The following is a 20,356-nucleotide window of genomic DNA, read 5'->3' on the forward strand; positions in this document are numbered from 1 at the left end:
AGGCTTGGCTACTGAAAGAGGTAAGCACCTATCAGGAGGGGTCTCTGACGTCACCTGCTGGCACTGACCACTCAGAGCAGTCCATTGTGCCCCAACACCTCTGAATCCAAGATAGCAGAGGTCTGGGACACAGTGGAGGAGCTCTGGGCACCTCCCCTGGGAGGTACTGGTCAGGGGAGTGGTCACTCCCCTTTCCTTTGTCCAGTTTCGCGCAGAGCAGGGCTGGGGGATCCCTGAACCGGTGTAGACTGGCTTATGCAGAGATGGGCACCATCTGTGCCCTTCAAAGCATTTCCAGAGGCTGGGGGAGGCTACTCCTCCCCCAGCCCTTCACACCTATTTCCAAAGGGAGAGGGTGTAACACCCTCTCTCAGAGGAAATCCTTTGTTCAGCCTTCCTGGATCTGGGCTGCCCAGACCCCAGGGGGGCAGAAACCTGACTGAGGGGTTGGCAGCAGCAGCAGCTGCAGTGGAAACCCCGGAAAGGCAGTTTGGCAGAACCTGGGTTCTGTGCTAGAGACCCGGGGATGCACGGAATTGTCCCCCTAATACCAGAATGGTATTGGGGTGACAATTCCATGATCCTAGACATGTTACACGGCCATGTTCGGAGTTACCATTGTGACGCTACACATAGGTAGTGACCTATATGTAGTGCATGCGTGTAATTGTGTCCCCGCACTCACAAAGTCCGGGGAATTTGCCCTGAACAATGTGGGGGCACCTTGGCTAGTGCCAGGCTGCCCACACACTAAGTAACTTGGCACATAACCTTCACCAAGTGAGGGTTAGACATATAGGTGACTTATAAGTTACTTATGTGCAGTGAAAATGGCTGTGAAATAACGTGGACGTTATTTCACTCAGGCTGCAGTGGCAGTCCTGTGTAAGATTTGTCTGAGCTCCCTATGGGTGGCAAAAGAAATGCTGCAGCCCATAGGGATCTCCTGGAACCGCAATACCCTATGTGCCTAGGTACCATATACTAGGGAATTATAAGGGTGTTCCAGCGTGCCAATGAGAATTGGTAAAATTAGTCACTAGCCTGCAGTGACAATTTTAAAGTAGAGAGAGAGCATAAACACTGAGGTTCTGGTTAGCAGAGCCTCAGTGATACAGTAAGGCACCACACAGGGAACACATACAGGCCACAACTTATCAGCACTGGAGTCCTGGCGAGCAGGATCCCAGTGACACATATCAAACACACTGACAACATAGGGTTTTCACTATGAGCACTGGGCCCTGGCTAGCAGGATCCCAGTGAGACAGTGAAAACATCCTGACATATACTCACAAACAGGCCAAAAGTGGGGGTAACAAGGCTCGAAAGAGGCTACCTTCCTATACACACCCACACAGCCACTCCCATACCCACTCACAGATTCACACAGCCAGTCACACACTCACTCGCACACCCACCACACACTCACACAACCACTCATACACCAACTCACACACCCAGGTTACAAGGACGTTATAGTAAGCTAATAGCATTAAAAAACTGTAGACATTCCCTGGAAAAAACAAAGGTTACAGGGATGTTATACATAGGAAATAACATGTGAAAAGCCTTAGAAATGCACAGAAAAAACAAAGTTTACAGGGACGTTGTAATTAGGTTCATGTTTTACACACACGAAAACAGGGAAATTCAGCAGTTGTAGTTGTCTCAAGTAACTTGAACTCGTGCCCTAAGGTAACTATGGCGGTCATTCTGACCCTGGCGGTTGAAAACCGCCAGGGCAGAGTGCCACGGAAGCACCGCCAACAGGCTGGTGGTGCTTCTGGGGCAATTCTGACCGCGGCGGTAAGGCCGCGGTCAGAAAAGGGAAACCGGCGGTTTCCCGTCGGTTTCCCGCTGCCCCAGGGAATCCTCCACGGCAGCGCTGCAAGCAGTGCCGCCATGGGGATTCCGACCCCCTTCCCGCCATCCTGTTTCTGGCGGTTTTCACCGCCAGAAACAGGATGGCGGGAACGGGTGTCGTGGGGCCCCCTAACAGGGCCCCATTGAGATTTTCAGTGTCTGCTTGGCAGACACTGAAAATCGCGACGGGTGCAACTGCACCCGTCGCACACCAGCAACTCCGCCGGCTCCATTCGGAGCCGGCATCCTCGTTGCTGGGGCTTTCCCGCTGGGCGGGCGGGCGGCCTTTTGGCGGTCGCCCGCCAGCCCAGCGGGAAAGTCAGAATGACCGCCGCGGTCTTTTGACCGCGGTACGGTCTTCTGGGGGTTCCCGCCAGGCCGGCGGCTTCCGCCGCCGGCGGGGGTCAGAATGACCCCCTATAACTCATGCCTTTGCCAGGCACTGCTGATTACCCCACATATCACGTAATTCATGACATCTTCAATGGCATTATTGATAATATCACTGCAACATTTGCAGTGAAATTATTCATGCGCTGTGAGTTAGAGTGGTAAGTGGTGCTTGACGGGGAGCCCAGGAGCCAGAAAGCGACCCTGTGGGGAGAAGCACCGAAGGGCAAGTTCAGCAAGGAGGCGGGACGGGGAAGAGGCTCCCGGGTAGGATAGCAACATGGGGCACAGTGGCGAGGGAAGAGAATCCTACGAAGGATACGCGCATGAAGTACCCAATCAAAAAAGAAAAAAGTAGTGCCAAAGAGTAAGCAGTGGGAGGACCCAGTAATGAGGCTAGGCTCCATGGAAGGAAAAACCTCCAACAAGAGGAATGAAAGCCCAAACAAGCTAACACATAAAAAGCAGGTGCATGAGAGTGACAGTAAAGACTGCCAACGTTGACCAACGGGCAGGCTCTAAGCCCACTGAAACCGGATAATAAATGTTTTTTTTTTGCAATTGCGGTTTTGGATAGCGAGACCCAAAAATGATGACCAATATTTTATTTATTTATTTATTGTGTTCACTCTTATGTAAAGTCCTCACCGAACATCGTCCACACCACAGCAAGTACTACCCGCAAACTAGAATGACACCACAGTCTCAGCCATTCCAAGCTATGACCCCATTTACCCAACCAAGTTCCTCGCTGACTCTCCAACCCCCACCCCTCTCCTCCCTCACACCGTACCTTCCAGGTCCCCTGAGTGATCCCACATCCGCCACCGAGAGGAGAGAATATCCAGACTCACGGGCGCGCAACATCCCTCCCCGCCACGAGGCCATGGTGCCAAGTGCTGCACGTGGCGCGTAACCTAACTACATGTATCTGAGAAATATGAAGCTGTACGGAGCAGCCTTTACTATCCCCTCAGCTAAATGGTAGGCATTCCATCACGCCTCGTAAGATGAAAAGCTGAGTCGGCCCCACTAATAGTCAAACGTGTGGTTTGCAGGCACTGGCGTGACCAAACTGCCCCGCCCCACCTACAAGGAACATGGAGGGAGCCCTCCCTTAGGGCTCTCTCAAGGCAAGTGCTGTGCTGAGGGCCCCACCTGGAGTTTGCATCCCCCCCCACACCCCTCTCCACTGGGGGGTTGTTCCCCGCCACTGTTTGCAGGCCACACACAACCCACTGTCACAGGCACGCGGCCCCGTCGAGCTGTCCAACCCGCTGAAAAGTAGACATTACAGAGCTGTGCTGCTTGTGACAGGACGTGTTTGCGTTTGAGGGGAGACATTGATGAAGATGGTGTGGATGGGTGGAGGAGAGACTGTGTCACTTCAGGATAATAGGTACATGAAGAAGTGCCAGGCCTGCCCGGGGTCCCACGAGGAGCCGTGCCAAGGCAGGGGAGGCTCCCGGTTGGCATGGTGTCTGACGTCCCAGGTGCCATGCCTGAGTAATCCCGGAGAGCTTGCAAGAGGGTGTTGCCTCAGAAAGTAAGCTGGAGCTGGGTTTCAGTCTCTCAGCGTCACAGGCAGGTGCCTCTGGAAGCACAGCACTAGCGACACAGCCAGTCGCATGCCAAGGGCAACGTGGCTTGCCCAGCCATTGGGAGACATGTTAGCACATGGGTGGATCCAGAGAGTAGTTGAAGAGGCAGTCTCGGAGCGTGTCAGGGTAGAAAAAATATAATTCCGCTGAAATAGTGAACAAAGAAATAAAGCCAGGTCCTACATAGCGTTCAACTTTTGAGCCTCCTCTCGCAAAACAGAGTTTTGAAAATGTCTCACGAGCACTCACATCGCAGCTGCGTTCCAGGACTCTCCCACCTGCTTAATGTTCGGGAGAACCTCAATTCCGGAGCTGCTGTTTGAGAGTTTTCTTACTTACTGTGTTTTAATTTTAAAATACAATATCAGAACTTTGCTGGTTTATGAATTTCCATGAAATTTAAGGTAGGAAAAAAAATAGAAAATACTTTGTAGGGAGATGGCTTTTAGGAAAAAAATCCCTGAATTTCCTGATTTCGCTGTCAAATGATATTTTCATAATTGAATTTTCTTTCAAAATGGGCATGTCCAACTAGAGCCTTTTATTAGTTAAAAACAACAAAGCATCATATGAAAGGGGACTTGGTGAATTTACGGAATTGCAGCATAATTAATTTTGTGGAAGTATAATGTCAGGGTGCACCGATGCGAGACGAGTGGACAGAGATGAATGGCATGACATTTATGTCAAGTGATACGTCGTTAAATGCAACTTGACGCCTCTTTGCCACTCGGTGACATTCGGTGCGGGTGAGACCCTCCGTGCACGGTGGTAACCCACGGGCGCACGCTGTCTGCATCTCTGTGCTTGGCTGCGGTGTAACACTGACTGGAAGTCGGTATTCCTCTCTCTCCCAGGGAGCTCCCCGTCTCGAGGCTGCCGGTTCGCAGCGTCCCAGTACCTGCCCTGCTTGGAGGCGGAGAGCCCCCGAGCCCTAGGCGACCGCCTTGGGAGAAGCCTTGGGTCCGCCTCGGATAGCGCCGTGAGTAGCAGAGCGTCCCCGCCGCGCATCCCTCACGCAGTAAGGACCGCGCGGCGCCGTGGAGGTGCGGGAGCCCGTTCTGCGCAGGGCAGGAGGGGTGTGGATTCCCCGCCAGGGGACGGGGCTGGGGAATGAGCTTTGGTGAAGTGATGATTAATAACAGGGCAGCGAGAAGGCACGGTGGGTATGATGCGGAGACGGCGAGAGACGGCGCCCAAGTAAGAGACGGCACGCGTGTGAGGGGGGCTTGCAGTCTGAGGAGGTAACGTGCGAAGAAGCAGCGGGGAGCGCTGTGGAGGGATGTTTGTGAATGTCGTGTAAGGGAGACGGTGTGCGAGAGTGAGAGAGCCTGCGTGTGAGGGAAGGAGGACGAATGAGGGCGAGGGTGAGCTAATGAGAGAAGGTGTGAGGGGGACGTGTGAAGGAGCGTCACAGGCTCTTTGAGGAGGGCAGCAAGGTATGATTTATAGGGGAAGGGGGCACGGTAGGATGTTTCAGAGGGAGCACGCAGAAGGTGCGCGAGGGAGGGAGATTGAGCTAAAATATTTTGGTTAGGAAAATGGGAGGAATATTGGGATTGGTTGAAGGAGTGGGTGCTGTGCAAGAGTATGTGTGAGGGTTTGAGAGGTATTGTATAAGTGCATGTTTACTAAATAATATGATATTGGATACGCAAGGGAGAGGGTTGGGGTAGATCACAAGAGGGAGTGTGTGGCAGTCCCGTAGCGCCAAATCATTGGCATGCCCGTGTGTCGTGGGCCCTAGAGGAAGGAAATAAGTCAAACGGACACTAATTCAACTGTGAAATACAGCAATAATCAGGGTTCAGTGGGCCCCTCAGGCCTTTGGGTCCAGGTTCCACTGCACCTGCTGCACCAATGGAAGCTACGCCCCCTGATCAAACCAGTGTCTCCCTCTTGCAGAATGTGAGGAGGGGCTGCTGTGTCTCACATGTCTCACAGGTATTCATAAGCCTTGTGCTGAATTATGGCCCCATGAAGGGCTGGGGTCAGGGCCGCAATTAGACCCAAATACTTTGGGATGGGTAAGAGGTCAACCAAAGAAGGCAGGGCTAGCACATTAAACAATGGGAGTGGAGTCATGCTTAGAGCCAATACAAGAAAGTAGAGTGACAAATTGTACATTGTAAAGGTATTGGTGAAACCCATTAAAATGACAAATAACATGTTTTATTGGATTTGACAATGTATACAGGCTACTGGCAGAGATGTATTAAAAGCAGATTGCAATACAAAGCACTTTAGAACATTTTTTTCTGCAAAGTTAGTTCAGAATGACAATTTTCCTTCTACAAAATGACAAAAACCTCATGAAATATCTTTGATTCCAGCTGCAGAAAGACACCTCTGTCTGACCATTGACCAAAGGCCGTTTTGTGTCTGCACATCATGACTTTACAACATATGCTTGTTTGAGGTCACTCACATATACCTTCCTCAGAATGGGGAGCTCACTGGGCTCCTAGAGATTACTTTTTGATGTGTGTTTGGCAAATCTTGAGATTGATTCCCAATGCACCTTCCATTCCTTCTGAGACTGAATATGTGAGGCCAGTCAGTCGCCAACACTGCCCCTGTTAATTACTCTGCCAGGAACCCGTGCTGTTCTAAATAAAATAAAATCCTTGTTTCTAGCACCCCACACAGCGCTTAATTTGTCCTTGTTCTTTCCGGTGCTGAGCACCAGCACTTATTTGTGAGGGCCGGGGCTTATTCTTCTGTCTCAAGCATTTGCTGCGAGCAAAAGACACATATGGGAAGGACGGAGGAAGGAAAAACTAAAAAGCGTCACAGAGAGAGAAAGTAGAAAGTTGCAGGATGAGCTGAAAGGGCAGGGAGTGGCCGTAAATGGATTGAAGAGGCCCGAGATGGCTTCAGGATTACGCTGCCTCAGTATTCAGTGCTGGCAGATTTAATTACAGCAGCCTCGTGTTTAAGAGAAGGGCTTTGAGCACTGGCACCTCTTAATGTACAAATTAAGCACTGACCCCACAGCAAGCAGTTCTCATATGTGATAACTGAGCTATATCCATGCTGGAAGCCACCAGGCCTAAAGAAATGGAAAAAAGGAGCTTTTCTTGAATAGTTTTGGAACAAATGGTGTTCTAGCGTGCAAAGGATGCAAGTATTCCTTCAGGCTCCAAAAATCAAAGTGTGTGGCTGACCAACAATACGCTGCAAAGGTTCACTCCAACAGAAACAATGCCTCAATATAGAATATTGTGTAATATCAAACATTTTCTTTAAAATCAGTTCAGAAGCCTCTAGCAGATAAAGTGTCAAATCCACTAAAACATGTAAACCCTGCTAGGTCACTGAGCATTATTAAATGTATATTTGCTACAAATTTCTCCAAAATAACTTTGATAATGATCATAATCTCTATAGTGGCTGTTCCTCAATGTCAATACTAATTATAGCGATTAGCATGGGTTGTGCGAAGGAAGCAACAACCTTGCATGGGGCACGAGAAAGAGACACCAGACAGACATCATGGCTACAGTCTGTCACTGTTACACTGGATGCAGAAAGTAGTGTTTTCATTGGCAAACCGTTTCCATTGGTGATCTGTAATGCACAATATTAGAGTTATGCAGTGCCAAACTTCACTGGTTTGAAAGGTAGGACACAGCAATGCAATGCCTCCACAAGGGGAGTGTGAGTGTACTGCCTTTTCATAGACAATGTGTCAGGGAAAACCAAACAAGGCATGTGTTAAACCGGATTCGACACCTGTCTTAAAATACACCCTGAGAATCTGATCATGGAGGACTTTGATTTATGGTGCAGAGGCATGTCTCTGGTTATCCAGCAAAAATATTCATGCTTCATATAGATGGGCTGTCTCTCAGACAACACTCAGGTCAGGCTTAAGACGCCTGCTCAAACACCAAAGGACGAGAGCTACAACCCATCAAGGTGGTAAGTGTTCGGGGGGCTTTGGTACAATAATGCCGGGACTGATGTAAGGCAAGGGTGGTGGGAGATGGTGAACCCGTGAAGGAAGGAGTCTAGAAAGTTGGCTGGCAGGGTGCCGCATGTAATGCTTCCCAAGTGGCTTGTTTGAGGTTTGATCAGGGGGTCATGGAAGGAGTCTGGACTCCAAGGCAGACCTATCCCACAGTGATTTTACTTGCTGGATTTTCCAGCCAGTATTATGTGGTTAGTTTTTGCTTCATCAAGTAAATCCAGGTGCAGGAATACTGGGCTTCTCCAAACTGGAATTCCGCTTCACACATTTCCCACACAGAGCCCATGCAAGTGGACTGATTAGGCAGAGAGAGCACAATATCATGTGGCACGAGAAGCAATAAAAAGCCTCCTCTACCTATAATGGCTTTTGGATGCTCTCCATGGTTGAAGTGATTGGGATCTATTGGGAGCAATGCCACTAATCTTTTTAAATTTTAAAATAACAGTTGCCATACTTCTTGTTAGAAAACATAATTCCAGATTGGATAATGTAGACTTTTGGGTGTCTTTGGCCAAAAGGGAAGGGAGGGGCTTTCTGAGTTTTTGAGGCCAAGGAGGAGGCAGACAGCCAAAGAAGAAACAAGGCTTCTGGCACCTGCTACCTGAAATAAATATAAATGTGTGCAATTGGATCTGCAAATGTAAAGGCTGCTTAGGAAACAGCATATGACTTCAACTGACGGAGTTATTTGAGTCTTCATGGTGGCTAAGATTTATCCTTTTTGACAGTGTAAAGTTTTTTATCAGCTGAGTTGTGGAGATTGTTCTTCCACTGAAAGCATATAATAAGAGGTGTGCACTGCAGGCGCAGCCCGTTCTTTAGGGTGGAGGGGCCACGCCACCCCACCATTTGCCCCCCATGAAGAGTGTCTGTCAGGCTGAACAAAGGTCAGCCTGACAGACACTCTTCATGTTCAGATCAGGCAGCCAGGAGCAGACATGCGCGATTTGCGCAGACTCCTGGCTGCCTGAGCTGAACTTTGCTGGGCTGAGGAGATCACAGCTCAGCTCCTATGAGCGTGACCTCCTCGGCCCAGAAAAGGTGCCTCAAGGCCCTCCCCTGGGTGACGAGGAAAGCGTCACCCATTGACACTGCCATGGGCACTTCAGGTTTAAGCCCTGAAGCACTCAGGGCGAGTGTCAATCAGTGACACTTCGTCACAGAGTGGGGTGGGGTCAGCAGTCTCACTGGCCACATCCCACTCTGTGACGAGGCTGGGACTGCTGCCTTCCCTCATTGGCTGACCTTAGGGAAGGCAGCAGTCCCAGCCCTCCTGGGACCTCGGGTTGAAGGTAAGTGTGTGTGTGTGATATTTTTAAATGAATGTTTGGTGCGTGCGTGCGTGCGTGTGTGAAAGAATGAGTGTATGTGTGTGATGTTTTAAAATGAATGTTTGGTGCATGCGTGCATGTTTGAATGGTATGAGTGTTGTTAATGGATGTGCGTGTGTGAGTGAAAGAATGAGTGTGTGTGAACTTTTAAAATGAATGTTTGGTGTGTGCGTGCATGTTTGAATGTTATGAGTGTTGTTAATGGAAGTGCATGCGTGCATGCATGTCTGTGTGTGAAAGAATGAGTGTGTGTGTGTGTGTGTCTGCTTCCCACCCGCCCCCCCCTCCCTCCTAAAGCTGCCAGCCGCCACTGGTGCACTGTGAGTGTAATATGCGTAATTTGCTTTTGCCTAGTTATGCAAAATTTCAGAAAAATGATGTTAAGTTACTCTTAATTACACACAAATGGGAATCCATCATTTCACACTATATTGTTATGTAAAATGCATCCTTGGGTCAGTTTTGATGCATTCCGTGCTAAAAAAATAGTAAAAAAAAAAAAAAAAGCAGCGTGACCAACAGCCAGTCAAGTTCTCTTGTTTCCATGCATTTGTGGTAACTTTTTACAGTCAATGGAGTGTAATTATGTGAAATGGTATAATGGTGTAATTTTGGTAATTTTGTGTTACAAGTGTGAACAACAGACAATTGGGTTAAGTTGTTCCTATGCATTTGTGGTTACATTTTTACAGTGAATGGTAAGATTGTTGGAATTCAGGTGTTTTATATCGCATCAATAAACAATGAAGCGTGGGGTATTTTATTTATCAGGTGTGATAAATTGCACCTAATAAGTGCTTCTGCGGAATAACATGCATATTTTAGTAATTACTGCACAAAAATCAGCATGGTAGAGGAAATACCATCCTCTTTTCCCCTGTTAAATTTTGGCAGGTTTCACTTCTAGAAATGTAGTGATATGTGAGTTATTTTGCACTTCCAGTAATTACTGAATGGGGTAAAAATAAACAATTCGTAATTCCCAGCCATTCACAAACAAGAGTTTATGCAGGGGTCTGAAAACACTTGCCGATTCATAATCAGAGCTTTATTTCTCTGCACACTTTGCCTCAGCCTATCTTGTACTGTGTGTAGTACAATTTTAAAATATTGACTTGCACATTCACTGTGCTTTCAGTCACAAGCTAGTACCTCGTAGCCCCATCACAATTATGTCTGCACCAATCACCATTCAGTTTATTACAGTCTAGTTACACCAACAAACATCTGCAGGGATCGCATTAACCAACTGAGCTCTTATAACATAAAAGGATGTGTTTCCACTGATTATTTTAACGTATATTTTCATTTACGTATTATTTTTCACTTAAAGTGCGTGCATTATGCATTGTGTGTTTTACCTGAATGGAAAAAGCTAACGAAATAGTTTATATCAGTAATATTTTATTATTTTTAGGGACGTCTCTGACCCCACCCACATTGCAGTTAGAATCACAGTTCCCATAGTTTTTAAGCACTTTAGCGTCTCCATCATCAGCGAAATACTTAGTAGGAGGCTGCCACAGAGGCCCCATCTCCGAGCGTCAGCACCCATCAGCTATACACATTGTGTGTATCGTGGAAGCAACAGCAGGGGGCGCTGAAGCTCTTTTCGCCCAATGGGCATTGCCCACTTGGCTGGGGCTCTTCTGCTGTCAGAGGCATGTGTTACTCTCCTGTGTGGGGGAGAAGAGAGAATGTGTGGTGGGGAGTGGGACAGGGGAGAGCGTGGGGGATGATCACAGTATGTGTGAGAGGAAAAGGGTGAGAGGGAGGGAGGCTGAGTGAGATCAGGTCAGCTGGAGTGATGGTGTGTACGTTAGAGTGAATGTGTGAGGGAGGGGGCATGGAATGCTTAATGAAGAGAGATGCAGCCAAGAATGTATAAAGATACTGTGCAGGACAGCGTCTTGGAGCGAACGAAATAATAGAAGACTACCAGAGAAGGTGAAGTATTCCACGGGGTAGACCACAGGAGGGAGTATGTGAGGGAGAAGAGAGTGTGAGAGAGGATGGAGAGCCAGAGGCTCGAGGGTCACAATGAGAACCCACGAAGAGGGAAGATCTTGTGAGCGCGTGCGAGAGGCCGCAAGAAAATCCCTGACGGAGGGATACCGTGAGCATGCGTGAGAGAGTCAGACGTAGACATCTCAAGGAGTACTAGTGAGAGAGAGTTTTTTTTTTTTTACTTGAACCTATTGGCTTTGCCAATGCCAGTTCCGAAATTCAGGCTAAAACAGGAGAGAGGGATTGATGTTATGTTACCTTGTGTAACTTAAGTTCCGGTTCCGGTCTGGTGGTAGTATCGTAGCGCACAAGGGTTCATGTTTGTGGGAGACGAGCGCCGAGTTTAAGGCTGGGAGGGTGCAGTGGGGTTTGACTGTGGATGTTTTTTATATTTGTTTGGGGTATACAAATCAGAGAAAGATAAAACTCAACCGGAGGCTTGGGGAAAACGGTCTAACTTGAGAGGGGTCCGTGAGTGAAGGAGTCCGTTAGAAAGGAGTTGGAAGTAGAGTGAAAATGTGTGAGGGAAGGGACCTGTGAGGAAGACGGACAGGGGCGAATCTCCATGGAGGTGCTTGCGATGTTATACACCGCTTAGTAAATCTATTTTCTGGTAAATAGTTGGGTGCAGGTGCTTTCAGTCGGGGAGGGTGGGGTATCTGTCGCATTTCAACCACAACTTTTTTACCGACACACAAGCAGAAACTCCCACTCACTCTCCTCTCGATTTTGAAAGTCTTTAAAAAAGTTTGTTATTTTACAAAATACTGCGATTCTCTCACTCCGTGACCCTACCAGTCTTTTCCCTTTTACCACACTTAAGTCCCTCTTACGCGCCCTACTGGTGGTGTAGTATATTTAACAGTAAATTGAAGAACAAAGCTCCCCTCCTCTCCCCCCCCCCCCCCAATCTTAATGACCAAGCTGTGGAGGCAGTGTGTGAGTCATGTGAGAGGGAATGCTTTACTGTGAATGCGAGAGAGAGGATGAGGGAATGAGTGAGAGTGAGGGAGATCCTGTACCGTAAGGGAGGGAGTGGAGTAGGGGTATATGCAAGAAGGAAGGGGTGAGCCACAGAAATCCGCTGGTGAGAGGCCAAGAAATGTATGTGCGGAAATATCCGAGGTACTGGTGATCAGGAGTGCGAGAGAATGAGAATTTGAGAAAGTGCAGGGTAAGGGCCAAGGGCGACATTCGGGAAATTGGAGCAATTTGCTTCGCAGACGGTGCTGTCTCGAGGAGGTGGGCTGTCCCCACTGAGTTAGGAGTGGGACGGGGAACTGATTATGAGATAATAGTTGGTAGAAAAAGACTGTACTAGACAGTGAGAGGAATCGTGTAATAAGGGTTGTTGGAGGGCCCTGGAGATGTGTGGGACAGAGACTGAGCTTGGGTGAGTGGTGGTGAGAGGAGTCAGTCTTTGGGAGCATGTATGAGGGGAGATGCAAAGAGGAAACAAGAGGGTGCTTTGAGCATGTCTGCTAGAGAGGAAATTGCAAGAGATACGGAACGGAAGGGGCTGCGGAAGAATATGTGAGGGGAGCTAAGGTGGGCGCAATGTTTTTAGGAGGGAATTCTGACTCAGCCTGTGAAACAGATTTTATGAGGCCGACTTGCTGTGTGTCATGCGGAAGAGAATGATGGCGGCTACGGGTGGCTAGGAGACGGGAAGGTGTTCAGATACACCCTCATGGACCAAAGAGGCTAGATAAAGTGACATAGGCATTCAGGCCACGGCCACCCTTCTTAACTGCCAATACAACTTCTTGGGACCTTCATTGTGGAGTTCTCTGCCCACAGATTATTATTACATACATTCAATCAACAACCGCACACAGGCGGGAAATTATTGTCAGACACTGAAACGCTATAGTGCACACTTTTCATAATTGATTACGTTTTTCATTCCTTATTGTTTGATCCTGGTTTGAGGGGTACGTTTGCCCCACCCCTTTTGGAGTCCATGCAGATTCCTGACTTCAGTTTCAACCAACTTTAAATTTAGTACCTTGGACATCTAGGTCAGAATTGGCCTGCAGCTCCCAGTCTGCACTGCTGGGAAACACTTCCCTTTATTCCGCTGACCCTGCTGTCTAGCATCCCAGACACTGTGGAGTACAATTTCTTCTTTTCAGGCCACTTGAAGCCCAAGGTTTTTTTTTTATACATTCACTGGTTTTTCCGCACTTAGCCACATAACTAATACTGCCACATTCCACTTCGTTAACGAGTCTCCTTTGGAGTGGGAATGTGGGCAGATTTCTCACCCGCATGATCATTCAGGTACAATGTCTGATTTTGTCCGGGTAAACCCTGATTTATTTGCCCCGCTGACCTCCTACTGGCTGTTTGAAATTTGCCTATGACCTTGGCACAATCAGATGATTTCCAGCCAAAACTGTTGTTGAAACAAGAAGCTAAACAAGAGGACTCATTTCCATCATCCACCTGCTCAGACAGTAACATCACTGGATTTCTCATCTTTCATCTACAGAGGGAGTAAGATCACTCCTCCCCTCCCAGGACCTACATTATTAATGGTGGCCCAGCGTGGTCATGCAGGGAATGCGCGCAGTGGGTGAACCGCTGGCATATCAGGGCCTGCCTAAAGCAAGCCTGTCTGTGTCTGGACCACTCCAAGTGCAACGAGCCCTGGTCTTCTCCCTTCCTGCCACTGTCCAGCTGTGACCCTCCGTGCTCTCATCCCAGGCCGCCGCTCCACATGCTGCTTCCTCGCTGCACCACACAACACGATAAAGCCTTTTCTTGCGCTTCTTGAAAGTGTTCATGCACTTACCCACACCCGACACTCACTGCACCTGCTCTGACAGCAGTCAGCACCCCACTCGCTCACACTCACACAGTCCTGCAATCACCCACACAACACTCCGCACTTTAAAAATGTCTGGTTAGCGGCCCTAAAGGTATCACTCATTCTTTAGTGTGGAATCAGGCAAACATTGGGCAATAAATACTATTAACATTTTTCCCCTATTTGGGACTCTCCAGCGCTCCAGAGTGTCTACTGCATAGTCTGTATTATTCATTGAGAGACACTGGTATAACAACTTGGGGACAACTTTTGACAGTTCAAGGTCTATTACCTTTGGAGGTGCTTGTGGTGAGGACTGACATAAGTCTATCCAGATTCAAATGTTTTCAACTGGTCTCTTGGTATGTGAATGGAAAGCACGATATCGGAGGTCCATGGGAGGTCAAGTCAAGAATGCAGGGAATGCAGCCTATAAAAAAAGAGGTCTCCATCAGGTATTGGGAATTATTAGATGCTAAGGAGGAAAATCCAAAGGCTCTTATCTGGGAGGGGATGATGCCAGAGGCGGAGCTACAACACTTATGGCATGTATCTTTGAGATTACTATATAGCACTATTAAATCCGCTACTTTAAAGAGGAATCACATAGGATATACTAGACCCCTCAAATGTTTGCAAGGTTTGGAAAAAGTCAGATCCCTGGTTGCACACAATGAGGATGCCCTGAGGCGAATAAAGAGCACATGTTTGTCTCCAGTATCGCCTTCTCCACCTTCTGGGAGACAGTGAATAAAATTATATTGGAAGTATTGTTGGTCACAATCGAGGTAGGCCCCATTCTTCTTTTGTTTAGTGTGGAAATGGCATCATATAATCTCCTCAACAGTTCTATGTAGAGCTTGCTATTTTATCTGCTGCTTCTTGCTAGAAGGAAGATCTGCAAAAACTGGTCGAATCTTATAACTCCCTCCCCCGGGTCATGGTTGAATCCTGTTAAATGTATATGTAAATTAGATAGTAAAGGATCCCCTTGCAAAGTGGACATCATTTGGACTAGATTTTTCGTCTTATGTTTTTTGCCTTGGGTAGCCTTTGCTGGGTGACATGAGGACTTAAAAAAACACAACAGTCCACACTTGCATACATGATCCTCAACACCGGCTCCCTCATCAAACTCAACACAGCGATCTCGGACCTGTTACACGACAGCGCCACCAGCCAACTCCTAGAAACTTGGCTAAACTCTTCATTGACACCTGAATATCTCCAAAGCCATCCCACTCAAGCTACAAGATCTCCAGGCAAGACAGGGTCCACAGGCCCGAGATAGAATCACCATCATCAAAATCCATGGACACGTCCTACTCCAACATGTATCATCTGTCATTCAAGCTCCATGGCAGAGTCAACTTAAACCTAAGCAGCACTCTCACCTACATGCCACTGGGATCGTGTACCAACTTCACCAACACCATCACAGACTTCGTTGCACCACTCGTCCTCAACGCAAGTAATTTTATCCTTCTCGGATACCTGAAATTCTGTTTGCAATGTCTGTATGTTTGTATTAAACTCACACACCCATAATAAAATATTCAAATACCTGAATTATACCTGCATGGGCAGACAGTTGAACACGTACATAAATGAAAATTCACACAGAGGCTGGCCACACACTCACAGACAACCTTATCACAAATGCACACATATACATAAATGAACAGGTATACATTGACATGAATTGAGTCAGAAACCAAAGAAATATATAGAATACATGCACACAGAAGGTATTCTGTTATGGGTAGCCCAACACAAACATTCACACACACACAGAAACACACAGGTATATGCACAATCATACATAGACATGCAAATAAACACACACACACACTCATGCATAGAGGTATGCATAACAAGTCAGGTGAGAAAGACAGATGCGTTCCACAGATTTCTGTACAGGGGTAGCAGCAAGTGGTCATAAAAAGTGCACCCGTCCACTTTGTAGCCTTGTCTCCTCTTCTACACTTCTCTTGTTAGCCTACACATACTAGTCAAGTCTTATGCAGCAGTGTGGAAGCTAGGAAATACTTCATGTACATTCAGGACCTTTCATGGTCCTAAAGAGACTCTTTTCAAAATGGGGCCCACATCACATGACTTTATGACAGTCATGAAAACGTTTGTTCCATCTAGTTGAACAGTTTCCACCCTGTTACCAGCTTCATTTGGGTGGCTGTCCTAATTGTCCATCAGTGTTAATCTTGCCTCAACCTGATATCAGCAAAAGAGAATTTGAACGTGCTGAGAGGATGAGAGACTGTTGCAGATCCTTATTTTAAGAGAAACAGATGCAGTCAACCACCACACCAAGCTTCTGATGCACTGATTCACCAATGAAGATGGTACAGTAGTCAGTGGCCCTGTTGCTGGCTTATGTGTCGTAATTTCATCGATCTGCCTTCTTTCCACATATTAATACGTTCACTTTAGCTTGACAACTTATGTCTATCTCTATGTTGTAAGCCACAAACAAGAATCAAGGATGTAGTTGTGTTGGTGTGATATGTCAGATGTTTGTATCATATGAGAATGAGGTTTGGCGAGCTACTCTTGTTCTGGACATGCATGTTGGATGCAAATTGCATCGTTGTATAAAGCAGGTAGCAAGCTAAGGGCAATCATCACCTCACTTGTCAAATCTTCTTGGTGTAGATCATAAGCTGTGTGCTAACTATCCTGGCATCTAGTGTTGGGCTTGGAATCTACCACCAGAAGTGCTGCAGTGCCCGAGCAGGGAAATGAAACACCATGTAGATGCAATTCCAAAGCAATGCACTAATAATTGCAGTGTAGAAGTTGTGTATTGATTAACCCGCCAAGGAATGTGTGCGTGTTCTCTAGTCTGATGGGAAGACTTCCCAAGGATAAACCATGTTTCTTAGGTGCCGGGCTGGGGCAGAAGCAGCCATGACAGCTGCTGTAAGAACTCTAGACATGAACAGTGGCGTAACAATGGCCCCGAGACTCCCGTGGTGCGGTTCGGCCCCCGAGTCCCCCCGCGTCACTGTGCATGGGCGGCAGGCCTCTGTCCTGAGAGCTCCTGACCGGGACCAGAGCGTGGGGGCCCCCTTCATGGATTTTGCGGTGGGGCGGGCAGCTCAAATTTCGTTCCTCCACTGGACATGAAGCCTAACTGAATTAGCCCCTGAGTTATGGAGCGGTTCCTAGCAGTGTCAGCCGATTCTTGATTTGCAGCAGAAATAGAAGGAACAACTTTTCCGTTCGAGCCCTTGCTCACTCCGAATGCTTACATTCTTGCAATAGAGTGTCCCACTGGGCCTACTGATGTAATATATTTGACGTAACCCATTTACGTGCGATGTGGGAGCGCGAACGTTCAGTGGCGCCCCGACGGTGACAGCGCAGCGCTGTACTGAGGCAGATGACTGGTGCGGGTCGCAAGTGTATGCATTCACCGGATGAAAGTGCTTCACTCTAGTACTGCACGGCACTCAGAAGCACATTCTCTTACAGCGAACAGGATAATGCTGCTAGGGAGTAGGTCCTCAGGATTGTTCATGACTAGAATGAGAAATGTATGACATTTGGAGTCTGGATCAAAGGGTAGCGGCTGGCATCCCTGATTTGCCATTTGGTGACCCTGGCATTCACCTCGCTACCCATTGTGCCATGGATAGCGATGGCAGTAGCAGAGCACAATTAAACAGGGCCCTGCCCTTCAGATGCCCAGTACCAGGGTATTTAACGTCCTCGCAGAAATAACTGCAGTGTTTCCTTACCAGCCCGGATGAATATTTATATCATTAAGCATGCTCCCCTGTACATCACGTGCGGCGTCGCTATGGATACAGTGTATGTAACGGGCATAGTGTTGTCCGCACCCATCTCACATTGTCCACTAGTTATCACAGAATACAATTCTACATAACTACCTTATCAAACAGGTTTGTGATCTTCGAGCAAGATTCAGTTATTTGCTGAGGTCTGTGCTGCCATTAAGAAATTACAGTTGAAAATAATCGATTTTGCGTGGATTATAAATTTTTGTGATGCACATATTTTTAGGCTGTAGCTTTCAGGACCACATGGGTCACACCCACGCACAGCTACAGCACAAATGAAAGAGACACTTACTGTAGGGAACAATATATCACAGAATGGGGCACACAAGAGATGCATCAATTTCACTGGGTCCCCAAAAGGAGAAGTCCACAAAGAACCTTTAGGACACTTCCTGCTCCACTGGATATGATGGGAATCCAGGTGAGTTTCTACATTGTTGAGCTTTGTCAGGGAGGTGTAGTGCAACCCTCCAGGGCTTGTGAGCAGTGCGTTGTATTGTATTGTAGCGCTTGCTACCTTAAGTAGCCGCGGAAGTGCTTTCCGGGATCTTGCTGTGCCCCATTTAGTGGAATTCAAGATATCACAATGAGCTTTAGAAACACTAAACCAATGTAGATTAACAGATGTAGCTAAAGAACTCATTACCTATATTTGTCCCTCTGAGGGATCATTCCTTGTGTGAGTGTCTTTGGATCCCACTTTTCCTAGCAATGTGCAGCCCGAGAATAGTAAATCACAATACACATCCAGAATAATCACCTTTAGCAAAATACTCGGACAAACTCCACTCTTGAGGAGAAAAAGTGTTTTCCCTCAAACTCCATCCTTTGCTTTGCTGGATAAATCAGAGGCTCGGAGACCTTTTGCTATAATTTCCTCTCTTGATTCAGTCATTTTTTTTCCCTCAGAAGGGTATCAGGATGGAAGCCTGGAAATGTCAAAGTATGTATTTGTCCAAAAACACAGATTTCAAGCAGATCGTTGTGCGTAGAGCTTTCTCCTCCAGGAGCAGACGAGGACAGAACCAGCATCATTGTCCTGCCTGCGAGGCCCTCCACTACCTTCTTGTTTCTTGGGAACCTGCTAGACTGGTTGTAAGCCTGAGTCACCAGCTGGCCCTCAGTCACATTGTGATCCTAGCAAGCCCCTCAAAATGTTCTCAAAGGCTGCAGACAGTGTCACCCCTGGTAGAGATGCAGGCATCACAAGATGTGAAAGTGGGCACCCCTTCCCATATTATCAAGGGCTTCTATTCTTGTGACAGAATGGATCCACTGCACAAGACGTAAAGGCAGCCAAGTCATTCACCTTGTTCTTGGCTGTCACTGGTGTGGTTTTCCCATGTCTGTACATTGTGGTCCAGTGGTCCAGAGCTGCCTGAACAGTATGCACACTTTATGTGAGACACCAATTTCTCCTGCTCGCAGTCCTGTCAGTATCCACTGACCAGCTTGCCTGATCAATGTGCAGACCATTGATGGATCTTACAAAGGCCTCTTCACCAGTAGATGAATTTGGCATCACCAACTTAAATCTTTTAAGGTTGGGTTTAAGCGGGCGTTTCCCGCCAGTGCTGAGCACCGCGTGTTAAAAACTGACACTGAAATGGATCTCTTCCAAGCCATTTATTCATGCCCTCAACTTTAAAAGCAGAGGAATAATTTACGTATTTCTAGACGTGTTCAAGAAGACTTGATAAGCTAAACCAGTGATGCATTACCTGCTATATGTCTCACTTTTTATTTCATTAACATGAAATATGTGTCCTAATTCATAGTAGTATTTCATTTTCCCGGATGTGTTTCTGTAGTTTTGTTTTTCGTGCAATACAAAAGTTTTGAGTAGCTCATAGCGCAAACCGAGAAGCTTGTAGGTATCTGGGTGAGCTCATAGTGTTGATTGGGGTCATGACAGCGCACGACTGAGAGCTCTGGGGCTGAGGTTGAAAGCAGTATACGTTTTTGGCAGCTCCAGTAACTGTGTCGTAAAGGTGTTTGACCACATGCTCATCCAATCCTTGGCCTCTCTGCAGTGCCTACACATCGACGGTCGCAAATGTATCAGTTTTTAATTATGATTCTGTGGAGGAATGTGAGAAGTGAGTACACAGCTAGAAAGAAAATGGGGTGTTTGTGTTGTATTGTATGTGTGAAAGTGAATGGTGTAGTGATGGGGAACAGAGGAAGCACATATAGAGGAAAATACAGTGAAAATACAATAATGGAGAGAAGGACGGTGAAGTGTAAGTCAGATTGAAAAAGGACTCCAAAAGGAGAAGTATGTGGAGGAATGAGTGTATGCGAATAAAGCAGGGAGAGGTTTCAGAGGAAGTGATGTGCTGGGGAGAGTTGGAGTTGTCAATTATCTGATAATGAATACAAGTCGTGCTGACATGCGTTGGTAAAGCCAATAGGTGTGGCTTGTTTTTGTTTTTTCGTTGTGTGACATGCCTGGGTGCGCTGACAGAAACACATATAGGCTCTTGAACCCGGGTCAGGTGGGACCCTGTGTCACGCACAGGATTCTAGTTCACAGATTTTAGACCACA

At 47.3% G+C, this 20,356-nt stretch overlaps 1 protein-coding gene across 6 annotated transcripts in view; it reads left to right on the forward strand.

Annotated features, from left to right (window-relative positions):
• LOC138268326 (death-associated protein kinase 2-like) overlaps window positions 1-20,356 on the forward strand; it is a 430,402-nt gene that overhangs the window by 194,849 nt on the left and 215,197 nt on the right. The window contains exon 1 of one of the 6 annotated variants that reach the window (XM_069217854.1): window positions 4,956-5,057. The exons of 4 other annotated variants lie outside the window; for them this stretch is intronic. In XM_069217854.1, coding sequence (XP_069073955.1) covers window positions 4,971-5,057 — 87 coding nt within the window. In that variant the 5' untranslated portion in view covers window positions 4,956-4,970. Of the gene's footprint in view, window positions 1-4,955; window positions 5,102-20,356 lie in introns of those variants that run through there. One more of the 6 variants, XM_069217859.1, reaches the window with a different exon arrangement.

This window comes from Pleurodeles waltl, chromosome 12 (assembly GCF_031143425.1).
Source record: "Pleurodeles waltl isolate 20211129_DDA chromosome 12, aPleWal1.hap1.20221129, whole genome shotgun sequence".
In the NCBI taxonomy this organism is placed as follows: domain Eukaryota; kingdom Metazoa; phylum Chordata; class Amphibia; order Caudata; family Salamandridae; genus Pleurodeles; species Pleurodeles waltl.